The following is a 19071-nucleotide window of genomic DNA, read 5'->3' as shown; positions in this document are numbered from 1 at the left end:
GTCTAATCTATTCGAATTTTCAAATTCGAATGGAACAACAAATGGTGCAATGAAGTAAAGTTAGCATGTAGTGAAAATGGGATTAAAGAGGAATGGTGTATGAATAGAGAGAGATGGAGAGAGTTCCTGGTGGTTGGAAGGCAACATCAGACGCCATAAACTGAATATAGAAAGTTAGATGAAGAAAAGAATAATAAAGATGAACTTTTTTTATTGAAAATAGAGAAAAATTGTTAAATTAACTTCCTACTGAAACTTATAGTGAACATAACCTGTTTTCTTATCAGATATTTCTTTGAACATCTATTTTGTTTTTTTATTTCTTTTTTTTGTTAGAAAATATTGGCCTACAAAAAACAAAAATAATAATACATGTAAAATAATAATGCAGTAATCAATGTGTTAAAAAATTCTCAGGTTCAAACTCCTGATCTATTTTCATTTTTCAAAGTTAGATGTTAATTTCTTTAGTTATTCTGAAAGTTTTGAACTTTTCACTCTGTGAATATTTAAGTTTTGTGAATCTAACCAAAAGTTCTCTAACCATTTATATTTCTGACATATTACTAAGGTTATACTCATAACATATATCTTTATTTTTTCAGAATTAAACAAAATTAATTTTTTATCAATTGTAATCAATAATATAGTACCATACCATGGAAAATATATTAGTAACTTTTAAATAATAATTAAAATGTTACAACATTAATTTTGTTTATGTTAAATTTTAAGTACTGTTAAGCTTTCTAATATAAGCCAGCAACTGTAAAAACAGACTGAACCACTTTTCAATCAGGAGAGGAGTAATGATAGTAAATAACTGGTGTTTATTATTAAATCCTAAAGCTGGAACTATCTTATAAACAAGAAAATGTACACCTTTCTCATAATTTCCAGAATTCACTGTTTAAAAAGTGAATGTTTTCAACCATATTCAGGGCCCTGAGTCAGGTTAAGCAGATTCCGTATTGAATGTCTATAGCAAGTTCAAAGTTTAAAATAATGCCATTTTTCTTTGACATAATTGTTTTTGAAATTAATATATTAAACACTATATTAATATTTATGTAAATATTAATATAGTTTTAACAAATTAAATGAATAATTACAAACAAAATTATTAAAAGGCCACCAATCTAAATATATAAAATTACTTTTCCTGGAAAGGATAAATCAACACACTAAAAACCTTTTTTATATCCCAGTATGAATAGCTTTTTTTAAACATGTTGTTCGAATTCCAGTTTCAAGTTTTATACTAGTCAATATCCTGACGAAGACTAAGTTTTCGGTCGAAAACGTTAGTTTTTATCTAAAGCTATTTGTACTGGGATATAAAAAAGGTTTTTAGTGTGTTGATTTATCTTTCCCAGGGATTGTGCAAGAAGTTGGTTTTACTTTTCCTGACTGACTGACTGACTGACTGACTGATTCATCATTGCCCAGGCAAACCGCTGAATCTAAAGAGATAAAATTTGGTACACAGTTAGGGTATGTCATAAAAATGCACACTAAAAAAGGATTTATCAAAATTTTTCTGCAGGGGAGAGGGACAGTATTAAGGCTTAACCTGAAGAACAGCTTCTACAGTAATATTTTAGATGTGATTTTTTGTTTTCAACTATGTTTAGTCTTCATTGAGTACTTAGATGTATTAAATTGATAACATTTCACACATTGTTATAAATATTTTTATATATTTTGATTTTTTAACCAAATGTTTGAACCACTTTAAATTCAAATTTGTTACTGCATATTGGTTCAATTATAGAATGATTTTAAACATTTCAGAAAATTAATCAAATTGAAAACAGTTCGTTTGATTCTCAGCAATTCTCATCATTCTCAGCAGTAGGTGTTATATAACAATTACTATGGCTGTTGAAATACTGAATACAAAGGCTATTTTTTAAATAAGGTCCGTTTTTTAATAAGAAGAAAAATACTGTAAATATCGTTAAAATATATTTTTTTCCATATTCTACATACTTTTATCTACTTTTCTAAATAATTTCCATTTTGTTTAAACATTTGTCATACTGCTCAACAATTTTTTGAATTCCGACTTCAAAGAAATCTGCCGCCTGTGAAGAAGCCCAATCCACGACTGCAGTTTTCACTTCTTCTTCGTCGTTGAAATGTTGACCACCAAGGAACTCCTTTAAGTATCGAAACAAGTGAAAATCACTGGGTGCAAGGTCTGGACTGTGTGGATGATCGTATCGAAACAAGTGAAAATCACTGGGTGCAAGGTCTGGACTGTGTGGATGATCGTATCGAATCAAAACGATAAAGCACTGTTTAATCTTTTTGTTTTGTGATCGTCAGAAAGCAGTTTTGGAACGCACCGAGAAAACAATTTTCGATAATTCAGTTTCTCCGAAACAATGGTATACAAAACTGATCTTGAAATCTGTGGAAATTCAATTGATAACGTTGAAATCGTGAATCGTCGGTCCTCTCGAATTTTGTTATCCACATCACGAATCAAATCTTCAGAAATCAGAGAAGGTCAGCCAGGGCGTGGCTCATCATGCACATTAACTCGCCCATCCTTGAACATTCTTACCCATTTTCGAACTTTACTGTCACTCATAGCATTATCACCGTAAACTTCACAAATCTGACAGTAAATTTCCGCTGCTGCCAAGTTTCTTGCATTCAAGAATCGAATAACAGATCGTATCTCACAGTCGGCAAGAGACTCAATTTTCTTAAACATTTTAAACTTCTACAGCTCAGCATACAGACAGACGATATGGCTGCAAATGGAGTCAAAACGCACGTCAAGCTTGCTCGGAGCAGAAGCGTATGCATACTGCTGTGATTGCGCATTATTCTCACTTTCATTCACAAACGGACCTTATTTAAAAAATAGCCCTCGTATAAATGGTGTTTGCTTGCAAAATCTGCACAGGCAAAGTCACAGATAACAGCTAGTAAATAATATAAACAAAAAAATTAAAATTATTTGGCAAAATGTAAATTTATATTTGTATATAAAAATTATTACAATATTTTGAAGCACTAAATCTTCATTTTGAAGAAAATCTTTGCCTTCTGTCCTTATATCTTCAGAAACAAACAGTTTCTACAAGCAGAGTCAACCTTTTTATTGAGGCTTCTCATCCCTCTCAGTATGTAAAAACTTTTAAAATACAGTTCCTAGGTAGCAGTCCAATCATAATAAATTATTTTAAAAAAATATATTACAATTAAGAAGAACAGAAGGCAAAATGTTTCTTCAAAATACAGATTTAGTGCTTCAAATTATTGTAATATTTTTTTATGTACATATAATTATTGTCCTGGTCTGTTTTAATACTTTGTATTAATTGTAATATAATTTTTTTAAATTTATATTATTGCTTGTATTATTGGTTGCTGCTATTTTTTAAGGGGTTATCTAATATAGTTTGCCATGCCTTGGATATAAAAATAGATTCTTTATTGTTAATGCAGCTTCCTTTAAGTGTTGTGGCAAATATTTCAAATGCCTCCTCGGTTCTTAGTTTATGGTTATCAAATGTGCATTTTAAAAGCTTTGTTTCTGCCCATTGTGAAGACACTCCTTGCTCATTTGCATATTGTGCTAGAGCTGTACTATATTTGTTTTTACTAATAGTGTATATAAAAGCCCAGTGTGCTCTTTGAGTCTTTGCATCAAGAATCTGTTTGTTGAGCCTATATATGTTAGATTTCTATCAAATCTGTTCTCATACAGTGGTATGGATTATATCTCAGGAGATTTGATATTTTCTATCTTATCCTTACTGTTGTTCAGTGGTTTGTATACAGCTGGGTTGCATTTATAAGCTAGACTGGCATTTAAATGTTTGGTTATGATCTTGTAAGTTATATTCAATCTGGGGTCATAGTCAAATACTGTGTGTTTACGATTTTGAATTTTTTTTCGCTGTAGAAGGGATTTATTCACTGTGCAAGCATAGAAGATATGTTGAAAAAGTTGAAACATTTACAAGACACTGCAATAGCTCATGGTTTTCAAAAAAACTTCACTAAACCTTTCTCCAACTATGCATTTCAGAGGAGCTCCAGCATAAGCCAAACAGAAATCTCCAACTCAGTGCAAGTAATTTTATAATATAACCATACCCTGTATGGCCTATACAAGGAAATAGCTGCCAACAGGGAAATAGAACTGACTTATGAACATATCCTGTGTATATAAAATGCTACACAATGGAAAGGACATGGCCAATTAACAAAAAGAACCTTGGGTATACAGAGTTCCAGTGAAGGATAATATATTAAGTACAGAACTGGAGTACATTGACTCCACCAAATGCTAATTATGTAAGAGGCTGTTAGAACATCAATCTGATATAAAAAACACAGTAAACACACCACTGCCCTGTCTGTATATACTTCTGAGAACAACATACTGGGTAAAGGTGAAGAATGCCACCCTAATCATAAGCCAGTGTGCTAACTGACTCAGAATATTGGAGATGTACAAAGCTGAAAGCAAGGGAGGGTGCATAAATTATAAAGAGGAAAAGAATCTTTTGTATACCTGGCAACAACTTTTACAATAAGCATCATCCAATGCTGCTAAATTTTATAGCATGTTCTTTGAAACATTCTATTTATAGAACATTAACAACCTGACGAAGATCAGTATTGATTGAAAACATTCTGACTAATGTTTTCAATTAATTAAATTTTTAAATTTAAATTAAATTTTTGTTCTAGATTTACTAAAGTTTAAGCTGTGTTTAAAACAGCACTAATTTTAATTTTAAATATACAACTTTTTAATTAATAATTTTTTGACAAGGGCCTCAAAAGCTGTGGGATCTGGGCTACAGCTCCAATTACCTCTATTATCATTAGCCATTACATATAAAATCTTAAGATTAAATTTATTTGTATATTTCATTAATACATTATTTTAAAAATCAATGATTATCATCTAAAATATATTTTGTTAAGATATTTTGAATCACCATACCTCCAATCCTTCTTTGCTATATATTTTTCCTTGGATCTGTCTTTCATCTAGCTCATCTTCCATTTCTTCTTCTTCGTCTGATTCCGCAATTGAAGTACTTAAAATCTCTATTCTATCACTCAGTCGTCTAGGTGCCAAAAACTCTGGATTTGGAATAATTGAATGGGATTCAATGAATGGTTCAATAATTGGTGATGTTTCTTTTTCTTCTTCAATATGAAGTTCAGGACTTTTTTTTATTGTTTCCTAAATTTGAATTTCACAAATTTTTATTTTAAAAACTAAAATGTTAATTAAAGAATTGTTTTAATGCTATTTAAAAGATATATTAAATTGAAATAACTTTTTAATTCTTATTCTTAAATATGGAAGTAATTCATTAATTAAGAATAGATGTACTGTACAAACTTCAAAGTAGTTCTAATCAATCATGAAAAATATATTTGAATATACATAAAGTAAATAGATTTGTTTTGTTCTGCTGTGTCAATTTTATGTATGGCCATTTCCATATGTTAGTTTTTCCATTTTTTGTTCTCCAATCATTTGTCTTCTCTTCCCAGTGGCGTAGCGAGAGGGGTATAAGGGGGTGTATCATGCACTGGGTGCCACTCGCAGAGGGGTGCCTAAATGGTCTCCAAGACAAACTATATGTGTTTCTGGAAGGGGGAGGGGGATGCCAATAAAGTGTCGTGCCCTGGGCGCCAGTTATGTTCGCTACGCCACTGTCTCTTCCTAATACTTTTCTTTATTACTGTAGTGTTCAGTGCGACAAGAATAAGAAACAGGTATAACATAAACAAAACTTTCATTTTTTAACAGTACAAACACAAAAAAAAAGATCAGGTCCCAACTCTGGTGCATTGTTAGTGAATACTTTTATACAACAGTATAGTACAATAAAGATCATTACACAAAAGGATTTTCTCAACCACTTTTCAGGATCCACACAGATGGGTTCAAATCACAAAAGTATACACAACTACCTTACTACTTAAACACTTACTACTACCTTAGCACTTAAACTACCTTACAAACTACATTTTTACTCTAATTAATGTTAAAAGAGGGAAGAGGTGTTAGATAGAGAGATAGATTTATGAAGAAAGAAGTCTTAGAAAAGGGGTATCCGTCACTTCACGTATCACGATGAAACCATCCAAATATACCTTTGCAGTTCTCCTGGATTTCACTGGTATATCCAGGCCCATTTTTAGGTGTGGGCCTACCAGACCTGGGCCCAGGGGCCTCCAGACATTGAGAACCTCCTAACATTCGAGACCTCAAAAATATGCAAAATTGAATAGAGCAACAAGTAATAAAATTATTATAAACAAATAAATCAAAAGATATGTTTGATAAATTTTATTAAACACAAATATAACAATATGTTTAGCAGAGAAAGCTAATTGAAAAAATTTATGAACATTAACCCTCCATTACAAATTTCATAAGGAGGCCTTCAAGCTTTTCTTGGCCTAGGGCCTTGCATGCACCAAAGATAGGCCTGGGTATATCTATTTTCTTTGTTAGTTGTCACTAGTTCGCTTTTCTTTTGGTCTTCCAAAAGAGGTTTCCCATTTTGACTCTCAGGACTCACCGACGCTTTCTGTACCGACCGTATATCTTAGCGGTCGTACCCTGTCACTTCTCATGCTACTCAAAGCCCAAACTTTGTAATCTGCATGTCTGCCTTCCTCGAAAACTTAACCAAAAGTGATGACTACACTGATGTTAGCCCTCAGGGCCTTCTCCAGTCTATTGTCTAATGCTCATAACCATGGAAGTAGGGCAATAGTGAAAAGTTCTCGAACTCAGAAACAAAGCAAAATCAAGAACAAAAGAGAAATTGATAGGCTAGGAGAGGGAAGTGATTGAAAATGAAAATAACATAACTTAAAAACTATACATGAATAAATGGTGACATGCCACATTACTTTGACCTGGGGTCAGACATTTGACTTATACAGATACAGTGGGGAGCAAGTAAAGAATTAGCAGAGCCACATAGATACTACAGATCCAATCAGCAGTGCCCAGAGACTATACACAAAGGGAGGCACAAGCTATGAAAGAGAGCATCATACATACATTATGCAAGAAGATACCTGTATATATACAGGTATCTTCTTGCATAATGTACAGTACATATAATATTCTTATATATATATAGGTATTCCAGATTAACACAGTTATTCCTTGATGCTCATATATCAAAATCATGTTAATCAAAAGCAGTGGTACCTCTGTAAGGTTGCTGAGGGGGGAAAATGTCAAGAGAGTCAAGGGGTTGCTAAGAGGGTATATGAGTGAGATGGTCACTGAGACAGACTCTATGGTCACAAGAAACCATTTATTTGACATGAAAGGAGCTTACAAGATTTCTGCAATCTTTGAAGTTCTAAGTCAGTAATTGCCTCTGGGTTTTCCTCTCCTTTCCAAGATAGTCCCAAATGAAGAAGCGTCCCTGACTCAAAATGGCAGTTCCCTCAACGTCTCCGGGATGATTCGGTTGACTTCTGATAATGGGAAGATGTTGATCCAAGAATGGGAGATGGAGATGGAGATGAAGAGGGACATGAGACACACACACAACAATTGGTTCGACACTTAAAACTTTCAGGAGAAGAAGCTATCACATCATTGAATTCCTGGGTTTTTACTAATTTCTCAATCGCCCATTCCAATTAGTCACTTTTCCTCATTCTCACTTTCCAAGAGGTTGATCAGTCATTACTAAGTGTAAGAAGCTATCAGCTTAGATTGTAGGAGAAGTCAAAATCAATGTATAATTTGATCCCCAACCAGAGATGGTCAATCTTAGGACTTACATTCTTCTATTGCATATAAGTTTGTGTCATGTTTCCATACAAAAAAATTATTTCTAGTTTCTATTTTTTTTCTTTAAAAAGTTATTTTAACATGAATTTCAATGAGGGTTCAGACTTGTCCAGAGCCTCACACCTACATACTCGACTGAACAATCAAAACCCATTAGAACAAGTTTTTACTTAATAACAAATATTTTTATTTTTATTTTGTCACCAGTAAAAAGTTTTCTGTAATAAAAATGAGTAACTAATTTAAAAATAAAATGAAACCTTAGAGCTCTCTTGGGGATTAAGAAAAGGGCAACCTGATGACAAAGGGAAAGCATATGCCCCAAGTGCCCCAATTTACAGGCACCTTGGGTCCAGTCATCATACAACTTTCCCATGTGCTTTCCCAGCTTGCAAAAAATATGGCATCAAGTACACTATAGAAGGCACTAGATTCAACTGCATACTTGTGTTGTAATTATACTACATTTTGGCAAAAAAAATAACAGGAAAAATAATTACATAGTTATGAAAATTATAGAAAGTTTAACATTTTTGAAACATGCAATTTTAGTTTTCTATTATAATTATCATCATCAATCAATGTAAATGATAGTTTTAAATATCTTATTTAAAAATTTTCTAAGTAATAAAATTATTTTAATAAAATATATGATTATATTAAGTTTCATCTATGAAAACTATATTGTATTATTCGTTGAAGTATGTTGATATTAGCTAATTTTGCTTTGATGTCTTTTAGTTTCCTCCAGTTCTTGTTGCTCTTATTTTTACTGCTACTCAACATGTTTGGTTAGCCCTTATCACTTATTAAAAAAAAAATTAATACTTTCTGAATTACCATGATTAGAAAACAAGCATGTTTCTGTCACAAAGTCTTTCAAATTTCTATTTCAATATAAATTATAACATAATCCATCTATTAATAATTAAAAAATATAGTGAAATCATTACAAGTAGACTCTTGAATAATTTGATTTATTTGCATTTATAATTATTTTGAGAAAACAGATCAAAAATTCAAAAATTCTTTGTCGATTTGATATACAGTAAGTCAAATGTCAACTGAAACTCTAAATTCACCTTTGAAAGGACAAGGATGACAATAGCATAGTACACATGAAAAGAATATAGAAATATATTTTGAGACTTACCATTTCAACAAGACTTTGTAGAAGAAATTTTACAGGATTAGTACTGTTTCTAATTAAGTCTATAACTTTTTCATACTCCATAGTGGTTATGTCAATATCATCTACCTAAAAAAATTTATAATAATCTAAGTAAATAAAATAACATATAAAATTGAATTTTACCTAATATTTAAACAACCATACACTAATGCCCAATGTTTGTGAATAATTGAAACTGAGTAACCATTCATGAACATCAAATTCTCAAACATTGAGTTCTATTTTCAATGTTAAATTTTTAATTCATTCCAAAACTTTATATTACTGCTTTTAAAAAACTTTCAGAAAAATGGTTTTATTAAATAAATATACTGTGCAATGGTTTATAATGCTGAAAAAGTCATTTTATTTAAGTCAAAAGAAAAAATAAACAAAACAGTAACATAACTTATGACAGATACCATATGAATGAGTGAGTGCAGTGATCTTTTAGCATTGTGCTGCTCAAACATCCAGTTCACACAGGTGCTAACTCCAATTTACAATAGTACATAATCTCCCATTTCCCAAAAAGTCAAAAACCTGTCATGAAAGTTAAAATTTTGGTACATAAATTTCCTATCACAAATGATCAAATTCCTAAACACTGGTGGTCCATGAACATCGAGGGTGTAGTATATTCACTTATTTCTAACAAATGTATAAAATTAATTTAAAATAAAACAAAAAAAATTATCATTTAAAGTCTTATGAAATTAAAAATGATGACAATGATTTCAAACTTATTAGTAATTATCATTTTCTGCTTTTCAAATCAGTATTACTATATTTAATTCTTTTAAATATGTTTTAAAATTTAAATTTGTTAATGCTGATGTAAGTAAAAAAGATTTAAAAAATAATAATAATTTTCAATTCAGTTAAAACAAATTTACCGTAGTAAAATAACTGTTCAGGAGTAGATTCATCTAATCAAGATATATTTACAATAATTTAATAGGCTGTATAGATGACCAAGACAGTAAAGACATCAGCCTACCACTGGTACCAGGACTGAACCCAGGCAAGCAACTCCAGGAGTTTTACATGGATAATCTGTCCTAAATATGTCAGGTCCTGTCCCTCACTACCTGGTTATCTCCATTGTGGACCTGGCCCAGAGTCACATGAAGCTTTTCATAGGCCCTAGGAACTTTTTAATTTTTTAAATATAATCTTTTTGTTTTGTATCTTTTTAAATTATTTCCAGATTGCAAAACAGTACAAGAATTATTGTTCCTGGAAAAGGAACAGAATTTAGTATCCAGCTTTCCCAATATGAATATTGCTCTTAGAATATATATGTCAATCTTAGATCAAATTCTGAAAAAACACCACTAAACCTCAAATTCTGAAAGAAAATTATCTTTTTCAGCATTAAATCACATTAAAAATCATTTAAGATCTAATTTGTTTCAAACAAAATCATCATATTTATATCTGTACTTTCTGTATTATAAACGACTCAACTGACCAGATAATATAATATGACTAACTCTTTATTAAGACAACTAAACACTTGTACATCCAACTGGTTTCCTTGAGCTACAACCTCACTGTCCATTTTTGCCACATCCTTCCCAACCCTTTCAACCCGTGTTGCCAGTTCAGCATCTACACAATTACATTTAATGTTTATTTAAATTATCAACATATATTACACTTTCCATAGAAGGCGAAATATTAAAATAGTTGCCAGATGAAGAAATTATTAAAGATTTTGCACGCAAAAGGTGTAGGAAAGTCTACATAAACTAAATTAACTGAGCAAAACTTTAATTTTTATTAGGTGGTAGTCTCTTTAATCCGAATAACGGTAGACTGTCTTACAGCTAAACAGGCTTAAAAACTCTTTTATTGGTTTTTTAACATATGCATTTCGGACCAGTTTTATGAGTCCTGATCCCTCATCAGTGCTTTTCAGTTCTTCGTATACTCCTTATTAACTATACAGTGCTCACTGGGTTCTGTTTTCATATTCGTTTTTACAATATTGTTTAATTCCTATTTACCCGTGTACTTACTAGTTTTTCCCGGATGTATTCCAAACATTTTCCAACAAATTTTGGTTCTATAAATACACCTCTAAGACTATTCGAAAAGCATTACGCTTTTTTACAATTCTAGAACGTTTTTCCTTAAACAATATTGTAAAAACAAATATGAAAACAGAACCCAGTGAGCACTGTATAGTTAATAAGGAGTATACGAAGAACTGAAAAGCACTGATGAGGGATCAGGACTCATAAAACTAATCCGAAATGCATATGTTAAAAAACCAATAAAAGAGTTTTTAAGCCTGTTTAGCTGTAAGACAGTCTACCGTTATTCGGATTAAAGAGACTACCACCTAATAAACATAAATACAGCTACTAAAAAAATTTTAACAAAACTTTAATGTTTTATTTTAATTCCCATAACTTGCATTTTCTTAATTTTTAACTTCATAGGCCCTTAATTTTTTATAGGCTCTAGGCACTGTGCCTAAAGTACCTAATGGATAAGACAGCACAGACCTGGCTAAACCCAAGATGGGTATAAAAAAAAACAAGCACTCTTAGAATCCACAAGGTAGTCAAAAATAAAAAAAAAGGACTTACTATATAATTATAAAGCATTTAAGGTGTATTATAGTAGTAATAAAGCCAAACTAGTCCACAAAATAAATTTAATGAAATAACCAATTGGTGACATAATTAGAAATTTTAGTCCCTTAACCAAAGTATGGTAAATGGTCCTCAAATGCTTAGGGCCCTCCAAATTCATTATAACACTTAACTTAAAAATATAAACAGCCACTCTCTTCAAAGTCAAAATTTCAAATGACTTATCATGTATATTCAAGGAAGTCTATACTTCAATTCCAAACAGGTCTCAACACACACTTTCCCTAAATAAATAAATAAAAAATACAAAGTACTGATAAATATTGATGTCCTGTACACAGCACAGTGGACATAAATGGATTATTATTTATCTTAAATTTAAGTCTCATCTGATGAATAGTTTTAAAATCACGATTTACATTTAAATATTTTTAATTGTTTAAATATTATCTGATGGTCTAATTTAAAAGAATTAAATGAAAGAAGCTTTTACTTTTGCTTAATAGTTTAATTTATATTTGATTACGATTTATTTGTAAAATATATGTTTTTTAAAAATTTAATATTTAATAATTAAATTTATATTGTTGTATATTAGATATAAATATTAGTTAATTTTCAATAAATAATTTTGAAACTGGAATTTCTGATCCAAATACTTTAACAATTATAATTTGCTAAACTTTGATAATAGAAATGATGATTAGGATGAAAAAAATTAGAAATTTATGATTAAAGAAATCGATTAAAATGATTAAAAAATTAAAAACCACTCTTTTATTTAAAAACAACTACCATATTTTTGAATGCATATCCACAGAAAATTGCTAGAACAACATGTTCCACCTTATACCTTGCACCTATGGAGCAACAGCTTCTCCATAACTGCCAGAGCATATCCAGGGGGGATGCTTACAGTGCTGCAGCACTCCCTTGATACCAAAACAATCAGCTTTGTTACTTTAAATAAAATTAAACACACACATCGTATGAGTTCAATTAGGTAAAATTAAGTAACTAAAGTAATTCTAAGATAATTGAGTAACATTCTCTGAAAAACAATATGGAAGACAAGCCTTGGTCTCCCTGTATTTGACTTGAGCAGTACCCTTATTCTCAAAATTGTAGAATACCATTGATAGGTACAAAGTTATATATAACCTGCCCCAATGCTTTCAAATTGTGTTTAACTTACAGATAATTTGCACAAAAATATAGTACTATTGATTTTGATTTTTCTTATATATAACTCCAAAACTTACCTCCAATATTTTATCTCCTTTTCGAATAGCACCAGTCTGACCAGCAGGACTGTCATCAAGGACGTTTTTAATAAAAATTCCTGAATGGGCTGTGTCAGAATTGTCATCATTCTGTTTTACACCTTTCACAATGCTTATTCCAATACCTGAATCTGATTCTCTCCAAATTTCTACCAATCTTTTTGGACCCCATTGTATAACAGTATTATTTATTTTTTCAAATAGAAGTGAATTTTTATATTCTGTGTCATCTGAAGAAACAAATGAGTCTACATCTTTTGAATCTTTAATCTCTTCACCTATTGTCCAAAGAAATAGTTCAATTATAATACAAAAATATAGCAATTCAGTAAATAATTAAAAATTATAAAAATTAATATATATATATATCAGGTTATAGAGAGGAAATTTATATATTTTGAATAAAATTTATTGAAAATTAACTCAACAACAATTGATTACAAATCAGTCTTGTACGTAACCACTATCAATATCACTCACATTTCACCACCTTTGCTGCAAACTTTCAATCTCATGAGCATAGAATGGGGTTTTTCTCTGAAGAATGTTTCAACCATTGTTCTCTCTTGGGTATTGTCATTGAACTGTATATTAGCAATATAGTTCTGCAGGGCACAAAACAGATGGTAGTCAGTTGGCCTCATTTTGGGCTGTAAAGTGGATGAAGCAGAATCTCCCTGCCCAGACTGGCCAGCATCTCTTAAGTCATCTTTGCTCTGTGTGCTAATACATTGTCAATACATCACAAACTGCCATAAATAATCAGGCTAACTTTTGGATATATACAATTAAAGATTAGAAATAAATTTGGCACTTGAGGTAGGCGTTAGGTGCCATCTCTTATTAAAATTAATAATTATAATAATTTAAATAATTTAGATTAAACTGGAAGAAATTAGTATAACTGGCAACGTAACCGCACAGTAAGCAAGAGTTGTGGGTTCAAGTCCCACTTCAAGCCAATTCTTTTCTTCCAGTTTAATATAAATAATTATAATTATTAATTTTAATAAGACATGGCACCTAACGCCTACCTCAAGTGCCAAATTTATTTCTAATCTTTAATCGTATATATCCAAAAGTTCGCCCGATTATTTACAGCAGTTGGTGATGTATTAGCTTAATGTTATTGGATTTAGTGTGATGTTTATTTGTATAATACATTGTCATGGTGGTATTTGACTTTGTCAATTTTTGGAGTGTATGGGAACACTCAAGTTGTTGTACTAACTCTCTGATGATGAAATATGGATTACTGTCTATCAATTTCAGGAGAACATAATCATTAAGCTTAGGAATCTGTGGTACTACACTACTTTTAATGCAGGTCTTATTTTTGGGAAACCAACCATCAGTAAATGATCTCCCAAACCATTTAAATCAAATTTTTAATCCCCATTTTCTACCCTTTTTTAGCACACACTTTCCCTTTTTCACTATTTCCCTCAATTAGCATCATTTTCTGCTTTTTTCAAGCTTTTGCATAAAATTACAAATGAAATTCATTCAGTTTGATCCCATTATTGACAGTTAAATTATTTCTAACTGACTTTCCTGCTCATTTAATGTTTGGAAATTAAAATTATGCTTTTGACTGGCTGAAATTTTCCAATCAGTCAAAAGCATAATTTCAAATAAATTCAATTAACTGGCCTTCAATGCACTCATAAATAGACCATACACACACTGCTCTCAATTGAAGGACAGATAAATGAATTTGGAACATATTAAGAACATTGCTTTAAAACAAGAATACAAGAATAGTCTGATTTCTGAATTTAGAAGAAAAAATGCTGCAGCAACCAAACCATAAAAAAGATTCTAGACAAGCCTATATTCTATTAGATTACAAACCCAAGCTCCATAACCTCTACACAAGAATAGTTATGAACTTAAAATGCAAAGTTGCCTATACATAGTGCGTAACAGTCTTTAAACTATTAACTAATGAGAAAGATAAAGTAAACATAAAAAGAGTGCCTAGAATATACAAAATAAAAGATTTATATTAATAAACAAATGATACCAAATGATATTATCTGGCAGTTTCAAACACAATCACTAAAATTATGAAAGTTTATTTAAGCATTATAGTGTAGTGTTCCGACACTTATCGGTTGTTGTTCAGTTTAGTATGTATATACATACTATCAGTAATGCATATTATATATCATTTGTACATAGCTTCGTGTTAGTTTTATTATGTTTATTATTGTATTGGGTTTTTCTTTTTTTTTTGTTCTGTTTTGTGGTTCGTGGTTGACATGTGACTTTCTCTTTCTGAACCACCCTTTTAGAGGTGTTTGTAAGGGGACTTGTAGATTGGTCGTCAAAAGGTCACGTGGGGACAGCAAGAAAGAGGTATAACTAGAAGATCCAGGTGTAAAAAGGTGCTTTTTTTCGTTCGTTTGTCTTGGTTGGTGCTATCGTTAGGATATCAAGAAGACGTGTGTAAGGAAGAAGAAAACCGTCCAGAACATCGAAAAAAGGTGAAGGACTATAATCCAATTCCCTCCGAGGTGATTGAAAGAATAACAAAGTAAAGGGAATTGGAAAAGAAGTAGAAATGTCTGAGGTATCATCCTGAGCAATTATTTTGTCTTCATGCACAGTAACTGTCAGTTAGACATCCCTGTTCAAGTACAGAATTACTGTCAGTTCATAATTCTCATTGAACCTTCCTTGCTAATTAAAGTTTTGAGTAAACTTTGTTACATGTTAACATAGGAGGATGGAGAGTGAAGGTACGCATGCTATTTGTACTCAGAACACGTGAGAGAAAAGGAGCTTCGCAGAGGAGGTCATGCGAGTCCACTGAGCAATTGTTAGTTCTAAATAAATCCATTTCTGTAAGCCAACTTGTTATTATTTGTAAACTAGTGGACCTAGGTCCAGCTCAAGAGTCACAACAATAGAATCAATTGAACAAAATGAAACTGCCAGATAATATCCGTTGGTATCATTTGTTTATTAATATAAATATACAGTGTAGTAATCACAGGAGATATTACAAGAATATTGAAAAATGAAATAGAATAGGAAAAAATGAAATTGTTAAATAATCTGTATTAACTAAATGTTTCAAAAGAAAACAAATATTTTCAAAATTACACTTTGATGAGTTTAGGAAAAAACTGAAATTACTTAATATTTTGTATTAATTTTAAATAAGTTAATACATTTTTAAGAAGTTCATTTGTTATAAGTTAATACATATTAACATTGACTATTTATTATAAATTTAATAAATTTTAATTAATTAAAACTTGATCTTAATTTAAAATAATTTAATATTAGATAAGTCCAATTTATTTTATGAAATAAAAGAGCTAAAATTTAAACATGCTAACGTTAGACTAGCAACTGCAGTTAACTTAATAAAGCAAGTAATACACTTTTAACACTGGTAAACAGTGATTAAACTCTAAACCATTAATAAAAATGTATTGTTTGCTTTATTAAAATAAGTTAATATATTTTTACATAACATGTTTATTTGAAATTAGAATCTAAAAATAATTTTTCCCTAAAATTTTTAATGATAAATTAATTTATTTATTTTAGGAAGTAACTATTAAGTTATCTAATAATATACAGAATATCCCAAATTCTTTTTAAACTTACTCTAGAACATTTTTCTTCTAATTTAACATATTATTTCATATTGAATTTTGTACCATCTAATTAACATGTAAAGAGATATCCATTTTGGAATTTGAATTCTCTAAAAAAAAATCTTATTTAGTTCCAAAAGAATTTTGGTAACTTCTGCATATTTTCCATAAATAAACAACTATTATTGTTATATAAAAAGAAATGATAATTACTGTTTTCTAGTGATTGTACAGATGATGATGTAGTTGTTGGTTTCAAAGGCACAAATGGTTTACAAGGAGCACTTTTAGCTAAAAACACAGCTCTGATTTCAGCAAAAGAAGGTGATATGGTTCTCTCTGTTGTTTTTTCTTCAGTCTCTTCACTTACTTGCTCTTGTGATAAATCATTCTGTGATTCTTCATCCATCATAAAATCTTTTCTTTCATCGTCTTCTGATTGACTTGTATCTTCTAATCTTTTAAGCTCAGAAAAATCTGTAGAAAAGGAAGAAGGTGTTGGAATAGTTGATAAACCTTCACTAGTAGGAGCACAGGGTGAAAGCATTTGGCTAAGATTATCTTCGTGACTGTCAAGTGGAAGTGACCTCACAATACTTTCTTCACTTAATTCACCATTATTGATATCTTCTGGAAGTCTTGAATGGAAGATTGGTGACCTATTAATAATAAATGATAAAACAAATGAATATAAAAATATAATAATGATTTTTTTAATTATATTTATAATATATACTTATTATAATATTTTATAAATCAGATTAATATATGTATACTTATTACTTTCATATTAATAATATTATTATTTATGCATTTATTTATTTAGTATCAAAATAATGAAAATAAATTTTAAACAAAGCACTTAAATAAAAATTTTATTATGAAACAATTGAATTTTCTAATTAAATATAACTCTGTTTAATTTAAAATTACTCTTTAAAAATTTTTAAACACTATTTTAACAAAATTGCTTTTATATATATTTTAAATACTATATTATGAGAATGTAAATTATTAATTTTAAAATTTATCAGAAAGTAGAAAAATATAATAAAAATATTAAAAGGTTTTTCCTACCGATAATATTTTGGAAATATCCTATATGGCAGACAGAAAGAAAAAGAAAATGTCTGTTAAAAATTGTAATATAGTACTTTCAAAGAAGTCTTACAGAGTGCAACAGAATATCTTTAATTATTGCAAAGTAAGAGTCATATATTCTACATTGAATCCTATTTGCAATTGATCTAATTATATTAAATATCAGCAGTTTGTTGGTTCAATTCTATCTTTATAAGGATTCACAGGTAATGCTTAGTAAGTAATGGTATGTGGATATACAGGTAAAGAAAACTTTAAAAAATATACAAGAAAATGTTTTGCATTTGTCTATTTTATATTTTATTTTTCATCTATTAAAATACAAAGATATAAAATTAAATAAATGATAGATATTTTTTTAGCTATACAGAAATAATGTACAAGTAATTTTGATTATACCCTATTTAAATTGCAAAAAATATTAATATGTAATATTTATTTAATTAAATAAAATTAATTTTAAAAATTTGATTAAGACTTCACTTCAATAATAAACTTCATGACATTAAAAATTCAAATAGATTATAATTAAAAAATTAATTATATCATATATTTCTCAAATAAAGAAAACTTTAATTTTAAAAAATATATAATAAACATCTACTTTATTAGAGCTCACTTGCATTGAATAACAGTTTCTCTAGTACTATCAGGTAACGAAGCTCATCATTAGGAGATACACAAGTCATCAGCAGTAGATATACAAATGTATTTCCTGACTTGCTGACAATAAGTTTGTTGCTCAAAAGTATTAACAAGTAGAAAAACTTTTATTCTACATAAATGAGCTCTAATAAAGCAGTTTATTGTCATAATTTCTCAAAGTTTTGTCAATAGAATATATTTTATAAATTAAAAATGTATTTTAAAAAAGTGAATTTTACAGTTGCTATAACAATTTTGATATCCAAAGCATTCACATCTTCTAAATGCCTAAAATTAATCACAATGAGTTAAAATCTCATAGCAGAAATTTGTTTTATTGGAGCTCACTTGTATTAAGTAACAATTTCTCTAATACTTACTTATTAAGTAACAATTTCTCTAATACTTTCAGGCAATAAAGCCCATCATCAAGAGATACGAAAATGAACTAGATCTGATAGTTAAGTAGAGTTGCCAGATGATTTCTAAATTCAATCCTTTATTTTAGCTAAACTATCCTTGTCTTTTATTAAAATGAGAAAGGATGCAATTTGTCCTTTATTTCCATTTTCAATGCCTGTGTTTCATAATGGTAGTGGTGGATTTTTGCCTAGTCATTTTATGTTTGATATTAGAAAATAGGTAACCTGAAGATGACTGTTAAAAACAGTTGAAAACATTTGTTTGTTGATTAAATATTTTCTTTTGCTAGATTTTTGACAGTATCAGTATTTTTGGCAGTTTTTAATATTCCTATCCTTATATATCAATCCATATTCTTTCCCATAAAAAGCTATGGTTTGTCATTAAATATTTTAAATTCTAAATTAGA

At 29.8% G+C, this 19071-nt stretch overlaps 1 protein-coding gene across 4 annotated transcripts in view; it reads right to left on the bottom strand.

The window, feature by feature from the left end:
- Positions 1-19071, bottom strand: part of LOC136976540 (multiple PDZ domain protein-like) — a 289818-nt gene that overhangs the window by 131797 nt on the left and 138950 nt on the right. For all 4 annotated transcript variants that reach the window (XM_067271850.1, XM_067271852.1, XM_067271853.1 and 1 more), the window contains 5 exons: positions 17571-17591; positions 16707-17152; positions 12859-13157; positions 8973-9077; positions 4979-5224 (listed from right to left, as the gene is read on the bottom strand). In XM_067271850.1, coding sequence (XP_067127951.1) covers positions 4979-5224; positions 8973-9077; positions 12859-13157; positions 16707-17152; positions 17571-17591 — 1117 coding nt within the window. The remainder of the gene's footprint in view (positions 1-4978; positions 5225-8972; positions 9078-12858; positions 13158-16706; positions 17153-17570; positions 17592-19071) is intronic.

This window comes from Centruroides vittatus, unplaced genomic scaffold (assembly GCF_030686945.1).
Source record: "Centruroides vittatus isolate TY-2023 unplaced genomic scaffold, ASM3068694v2 contig_401, whole genome shotgun sequence".
NCBI lineage: Eukaryota > Metazoa > Arthropoda > Arachnida > Scorpiones > Buthidae > Centruroides > Centruroides vittatus.
The sequence above is the reverse complement of the archived record's forward strand: the minus strand, read 5'-3'. Positions and strand labels throughout refer to the sequence as shown.